The sequence below is a fragment of the Carassius auratus genome, chromosome 31 (genome assembly GCF_003368295.1).
Source record: "Carassius auratus strain Wakin chromosome 31, ASM336829v1, whole genome shotgun sequence".
Taxonomy (NCBI): Eukaryota; Metazoa; Chordata; class Actinopteri; order Cypriniformes; family Cyprinidae; genus Carassius; species Carassius auratus.
The window spans coordinates 15,812,098-15,819,770 of record NC_039273.1 but is presented as its reverse complement, the minus strand read 5'-3'; the positions used below and the strand labels follow the sequence as shown (position 1 = coordinate 15,819,770).

The following is a 7,673-nucleotide window of genomic DNA, read 5'->3' as shown; positions in this document are numbered from 1 at the left end:
TAATATTGGGATCCTGAACGTCACTGCTGTAAATGTCACAGCTCACACAGAGCTCCAACCTTCCATGCAAGAGCTTCTAAAATAATATTTCCTGTTGAATTTTGACTTTCATAACAATTTTTGCTAGCCTTTTACTGTCAGCTCAAATAAATAGCTTCTGTCAGAGCCATGATCCTCTGATTAATTAAAGATGTATTTTTGTGAGACTGTCCAAAAATAGTGTTATGTCAAATGCTGTTCCCCCTCACGCGCACTGCCTATTAAATGGAGTGTATCCCTTACAGCCTGCTTTTATGACACTTACAAATTAAATTATCATCATTACTCAACACTTTAATTTTTACATGAAGATTTGTAAATATAGTCTAATTATGTGCACGATAGGCTACCTATGATTGTTGCGTGTGACTACAATGTAGGCTAATGCAAATAGCTACATTATTTTTTTTGTAAGTATATAGCCTAGTTGCTAATTTATTGTATAGGCTAATGTCTCTTCTTGATTGCATTTCTTAAATATATATAAATAGGCCTACAGGTTAATATAAATTCTGATTATAACACGCACTGCTGTGAATGCATAAAATATTTTCACTATGTATATGTGACAAAATTAGAGAGGCCGTGTGTCTGCAAACAGCGCGAGGCCTTCAGCATGGTGACAGTTTCAATAAAAAGCCGCGAGGGGAATCAATACAGAGCAAACTACAATTTCACCGTCCGATCATCGACCATCAGCTCCGGATGATCAGATGATACCCTGACTGGTTTTATTCAATTTGTTCCAGCGGCGCCCTTAAACCTAATAAAGCGATTGACTGATGAGTTGCTGCAATTAGTGAACTGTTAATGAACATGCTGTTGGAGTCTCACGAGATTGACTGGCGTGATCAACCATCGCTTTGATTTTCCTCAACGGAAAGGCATACATTGCCAATAGATCGTTTTCACATATCTTGGGGCAAAACACACTCCACTCCTCTAACTCAATTAGTTAGTAAATTTGAATAAAAGGGCGAGCATATGTGTAGGCTATGGCAGCAAATATCATATAGCCAAAAAATCATGTATTCTAAAACATTTTTACTTTTTTTTTTTTTGGCAGGAAGACAATATATTGCGCGACTGCAAATTAATTAGTCAGCTCAGAGTACAGTCATAAGTGTATCTTAATTGTTTTATGTAATTACCTCAGATATTCAAGACACCTATTTAGGCATTTAGTTGAATTCAGCTGTTGGTAAAACTTGATGTCGGTCTGTGTACATAGAAGATTTTTGCTCTGCATTAAGCAGCAATCTTCAAGCGATTATTAACAAGAATTCTAAGACAGCTTTGTCGCCGCCTAGTGTCATTACAACGTGTGTAAAATTATGTCAATGAGCGTGTTATTAAAAATAGTTTACCAATTAGCCACGATTTAACAAATTATTTCACTCTAGTACAGAATAAAGACATTTTGAGAATGACAAGTTAGCAAGCCAAGCAAGATTTTTATATAAGTCAAACTGACATTAGCATGTGTGGATATACAGCATTGTAGATCTTTATCGTTTAGTCATCCAATCTGCAGAAACTAACCAGATATGTGTAACAGGTCAGCTATTAGTTCGCCACAAAAAATAGCACAATACGTGGCATATATAATTTAAACAAAATACACTTTTAAATACAATATTTTTAAAATACAGTCTACAGTACAATCATGCAAAGCAGAATGAATTATTAAACAGACTGAACATTTTCCCCCAGGATAAACAGTTTTATACGAATAGAGGAACATGTACGAAAAGCTAACATGCTATCCCTTATGTTTTTCATTGCAATATTTTAAACAGTCTTTCCAAAACATATGTTCAAGGAATCCTTAAAAAAAAAAAACATATAATAAACATAAACAATGATTATGGCCCAATACAAATAAAAACATTTATAAATATTATATAACCACATAAAACTGTTTTCTAAACATTATGATCTATTTGATAAAGAAATTAAAGCGGTGCGCAGAACAAACCTAAATGATGACTCCCACGTCGCTCAGTTAAATAAAATAATTTTTTTTTTTTTTTAATCTCGGTTCGGTCCGCAAACAGGTTTGGCGATCCATGGAAAGCTCGACCGTGACAAACCTACGTTAGAGAACGCAGCAGCCTGATATATCCAGCTCTGAGTCCGTCTGTTGGAGTTGGGAGAGCATGTAAACCATCAGATACCTCCATATGGCATCATCATCATCATCCTCTTCTCAGTATAAATCTACGCAGCTCAATGGCATATAGCCTAAAACATTTGTAACTGTAAATCAAAAATAGCAATCAATAGTCGTGCATTAAACAGTGTTGTAAGATGATTATTATTTGATCATGAATTATTTCCCTCCTAATGTTTAACGAGAGGTAAAGATTCAAACGCACATATATTCGTTGGTAGCCTACTTAATTTCTCCTCCCCAATCTGAAAATATTTCCATTGAACGCACTTTAAGAGAACGAGATGAAGCTGATAGACAGATAGAATAGGCCCAGGGTTTATTTAGAAGGAATTAGGCGAGATATGAGTAGGGCATATGTCATGTACAATATTCGCCATAATTTCTTTCTCTTGAGCTGTTCAGAATCAGTGCTTTCACTCAAAGGGCCTGACACACACGATGACTAACAGCACAAAACTGGCTATTTCTCTATAGCACATTTCACTGTCTCTGTGCTCTTAAAAGAATAATTGACACAATATTGTTTTGCCAATAGGGATTATTATTGTGAGGTTTGCTTTTGGAGAAATATAAACTGCAAAGAAAGAAAGAAAGAAAGAAACAGTAGCCTATGTAATGAATGAATACTAAACAAGTAAAAAATTCAATGATTAAACAAAGTTCCTAGCTGAATAAACCCTTTTGATATTATTTGTTAATTGATATATTTAAATTTTAATTTACGGAATAGGAATGTTGTAATTACAGTTTCATTGATTAGTTAGTCGCTGGGCAATATTAGTAAACTAAGGCGTATTTTTTTTTGCATTTATTTTGTGGAACATCTAGTAATTTCACGTTGTTGTTGTTGTTTATTACTGCGTGGTAATTAGTTTTAGCAACAAGCAATATGTGTAACATGCACACAATGATGTAAAGTGTTACCATAAACGCATTTATGTCTAATGAAGATGCAGTCTGAGACATTGTAGAGGAGGGAAGGTTTCAAAAGAGCATTGCGGAATCAGTGAGTGGCTCTAAAGTGTACGGATGAAGTAAAAATCGCTGATTGGACAGACGCGTGACCACGTAACCAATGAGAGGAGAGATGGGGAACACGAGGAGTGTGTTAAAATAAAGGAGAAAATATGACGTCAATATAGGAAGTCATTGTAGAGCAACACTACAACGATTAGTGGCAAAAGGGAGCGTGATGTCGAGGAGTTAGAGCATCCCAATCTCTCCACATCTCAACTTTGAAAGAAAGTTTAATAACCATAACAAAAGGACGTGGACTACACAGATCCACTTGCTTTCCACATTTCACCTTGAATGTAACAACACCTTGGAGAGCCGGCTATATTTCTCTTTTTCTTTGCCTTAAGTGCAAGGATTTTTATTTGCGCGTAAAAAATGCGTATTTTGTACTTTCTCGTGGATTTTTATTGCGTTAACCTTTGAGCTTTGTTAGTCGTTTCGTTGATTCCTATTAAGTTTTTCTTTATTCTTTTACAAAATTGTACAGGGAAGTTGTTATGAAGACGACTTAAGTGCTCATTCTTTTCTTGTACTATGGAAGGATCCAGTGGGTCTAGTTTCGGAATAGACACTATTTTGTCCTCAACCAATTCTGGCAGCTCAATACTGATGAACGGAGATTTTCGCCTCGGTGACAGAACAGCGGATTTCAGGAGCCAGGCGACCCCATCACCATGTTCGGAGATAGACACTGTGGGAACAGCCCCCTCATCCCCGATCTCAGTTACGATGGAGCATCCCGAGCCGCATCTGGTCCAAGACAGCCTTCAGCATCACCATCACCATCACCATCATCACCATCACAGTCAAGCTCAGAGTTTGCAGCTTTCACCCCAGCCTCATCCGCTCGGTCAGGCTGGCTGTGCCCCCAGGACTGCCACCTCCTCCTTTCTAATCAAAGACATTTTGGGCGACAGTAAACCGCTAGCAGCGTGCGCTCCTTACAGCACAAGTGTACCATCTCCACATCACAGCCCCAAAACAGAGAACGGAACCGCCCCGGACGGCATCAGGCCCAAACTAGAGCAAGATGAAAACAGAAGCAAACTGGACAGAGATGACATTCAGAGCGATTTAAAATGTAACGGTAAGAGTGCGTTTTACATGCAAAATAAATAAATACATTATTAAAACTTAGGGTAGACCTTTAGATCACAGTATCCGTTTGATATGAATACTTTTTGGTAATAAAACTGAATCAGTTACCAATAACCGTTTGAAATGCAGAAGAATAGTCAAAATACACGTTATTGTCAGTAGCCTACTCAGTGCTTACACAAGTAATATAAACATTGCATCTGTAAAGCGAAACAATATATATATATATATATACACACACACACATTAGCAAATATATTACAAAAATATCGAAAAAACATTTAAATATCTCGAGAAACTTTTCTGTGTTGTTTATATTGCAAATCTAAGCTGTGAGTTTAAATAAGTATCTTCTTCACTGTGAATTAAAGAATTATGGAATTCTTCACAAATAATTGTTCACGCGCACATTAAAATAAATAAATAAATAATATCTCAATTAAAACGGATTTTGAGACAAAACATATATATTTCTTGACTGGCAGTAACAGTAACAGTAAACGTTGTGAACCAACCGCTTAAACCACATGCATTGAAAGGTACAAAACACCCATAACATTTTACTTTTATTATAAAAAAAGACGTCCATGTTAAAGCTAAATAAAAGGTGTTTTTTTTTTTTTTTTTTTTTTTTTGGTCTGTAATTTCATTAAGAACCAGTATTACAATACAAAAACAATATTGGTAGCCGGTCACTGAGGTTATTCTCTGATATTAACATAACAGATGTAAAGGCTGGTAAATTTTGCCCGGTGTGGGATCCTCCCTAGTGAGTCAATTAGAGAGATTATTGTTCTTCCTTGAGGGGGGATCACGGAGCCCAGCAAAAACTGCTACAAATACAGATAGACTGACATATCGATCCTGCTTTTTTGCTGTAATATATTCCTATATATGCGACATACCTAATTTCTTTTGGAGACAAACGTATATATTTTTGTTTTCCTGGTATTAGATCCCCCCCCCCCCATAAACACCCTGACACTCATAATATAAAGACGAAATAATCAGACCATATTTAGATTTGCGTATGTAATCGAGGCCTAAAACAATCACAAGTCACAAAAATAAACATTTTAAACAGTAAGTACTCAATTATTAAAATGTTTTCTAATTTTTAGTAAACTCACTTAAATAAAATAGAAATGGACACTTTTGGCATTTTTAAATAACTAGGCCTACATTTTCCTTATATTTCTATTGTGCTAACTTCTTTAGGAACAAAAGAAGAGGGCGATCGGGAAATTTCTAGTTCGAGAGACAGTCCGCCCGCCCGATCCAAAAAACCTCGAAAAGCGCGGACGGCCTTCTCCGACCATCAACTTAACCAGCTGGAGCGCAGCTTCGAGAGACAGAAATACCTCAGCGTGCAAGACCGCATGGACCTGGCAGCAGCCCTAAACCTCACAGACACACAAGTCAAGACCTGGTACCAAAACCGACGGTAAGTTTCCAGATACCATCTATGAAAGTTTTTAGATTGTGCAAGCATTTCATCTTTATTTTCCATATAGCTACATTTGAATATTTTATTAGGCTATTATTATTATTAGCCTACTATTATTTTTATTATCATTAAGCGAACTTTTAATAGCCTGAATGGCTTAACAAATGATTTTAACATTCGGTCTGTAATCGTATTTTACAGCTTTGTCATATTAAAGAACTGCAAATTATTTGATTGCAATTAGCTGTTCATGAAATTTATACTTAAGGCAACGCATTTTATTTTATTTTTAAATTCAATTTGTATTTGATGTTTTAGCTATTATTATATATTTATAATAACAACGAATTTTGGTCATGCTGTTTACTTTTGTAGAAAGTTCACAGAATTCGAAATGGATCGGAATTCACAATTTGCCCAGATTTAATCGAAAGCAACACCGAAAAAAAGAAGAAGAAAAAAGAAAATCATTATTCTGATGTGTTTTACAAATCATTTTGGCCGTACGGTTTTATGAAGTTTAGGCGTAGCCTATTTGTTTTGTACCAGAATCCAAAAGTAGCGACTTCTCGATCAATCAGGTCCAGAAGGAGCCATGTGGAGAGTTTAATAATTGATTTCTTGAATTTTGATCTCACTGTAGGACGAAATGGAAGAGGCAGACGGCTGTGGGATTAGAACTGCTGGCTGAAGCTGGAAATTATTCGGCCTTACAGAGAATGTTCCCATCTCCGTATTTCTACCACCCGAGTTTATTAGGCACCGTGGACAGCACGACAGCAGCCGCCGCCGCTGCTGCCATGTACAGCAGTATGTACCGGACTCCATCCGCACCGCATCCATCTCTCCAGAGACCGCTCGTCCCGAGAGTGCTCATTCACGGCCTGGGGCCCGGGGGACAACCGGCCCTAAACCCGATAGCAAACCAAATACCGGGCACACCGCATCCTCGGTAAAACGAAAGGACACTGAGAGACAATTATATCACACGTGATGTGACAAACTATGCTGAACTTTCACAAGACGCATTTTTTCTCCAACACTGAGAGACGATTTTATCGAAGAAAAAGATGTATTATTTAATATGGATCATTTCTGACAAATAGGCCAAACTAAACCAGACGAGCCTGTGACCGTGACAGTAAAAGGACTGTTCATTGTCAGATTGTTTGTTTTGTCTTTTTTTGGTACAAATACGCTTATAAATTTATTAGAGTTAAAGAAAGGATGAAATAAAGACAAATGATAAAAAGCTAATGCCAGACGCTTTCTCTCGAAAGGGGCCATGGTAAGCCTACTATAGGACCGTTTTGGGGCTGTTCTGTTGTTTGAAAAAATACAGAGTTTACAATTTGATTCCATAATTGCACACAATTAAAGAAAGGTACGCTACATTATGGTGAATGATTTTTATCATCACCCGTGTTATTATTATTATTATTATTATTATTATTATTATTATTAAACCTGGATTAAAGGAGAGAGAAAAAACATACAATTTAAACATCTAAATCTCTAATATATAATTATATAACTCCACTTCTTCTCGGAACTTGTAAATGATACAGCATATCATACAACATCAGTTTAAGAGGAATCAACAAAGATATTCCTTATTTTTATTATTATTTTTAATTGTATGGTAGCGTATATAGACTACTTTTAGTGAACAAAACCTGAGTTCTTTGTAAACTCTATAAGCCCGTCTGAACTCATTAGCATAGGCGTGCATTCAAGTGAGGCTCGGGACCGGTCTGCTGTGAGAATAGACGGGTTGACGCATTTGCTGTGGGAATGGCGAAGCTGCTCCCGGTCTGGCAGCTGTTCTGTGGGAGAACCTCCGCGGACAGACAGCAGGCGTGAGCCTCCTCAGCGTGAGTGAATTAAGAGAAACAT

At 36.8% G+C, this 7,673-nt stretch overlaps 1 protein-coding gene across 1 annotated transcript; it reads left to right on the top strand.

Moving 5' to 3' along the window:
• The first annotated feature begins 3,357 nt into the window (after positions 1–3,357).
• Positions 3,358–7,078, top strand: LOC113050650 (barH-like 2 homeobox protein). The gene is made up of 3 exons (XM_026213848.1): positions 3,358–4,319; positions 5,549–5,774; positions 6,421–7,078. Exons 1-3 carry the CDS (start codon positions 3,767–3,769, stop codon positions 6,731–6,733), a joined length of 1,092 nt encoding a protein of 363 aa, XP_026069633.1. The 5' UTR covers positions 3,358–3,766; the 3' UTR covers positions 6,734–7,078.
• Positions 7,079–7,673: the final 595 nt, after the last annotated feature.

Excerpts from the sequence above, each read along its gene's own strand:
- LOC113050650 (XM_026213848.1), top strand. The coding sequence starts at position 3,767 with ATGGAAGGATCCAGTGGGTCTAGTTTCGGAATAGACACTATTTTGTCC. Across the intron at positions 4,320-5,548 it reads GAGCGATTTAAAATGTAACG|GAACAAAAGAAGAGGGCGAT; the intron begins GTAAGAGTGCGT and ends TAACTTCTTTAG. Across the intron at positions 5,775-6,420 it reads ACCTGGTACCAAAACCGACG|GACGAAATGGAAGAGGCAGA; the intron begins GTAAGTTTCCAG and ends ATCTCACTGTAG.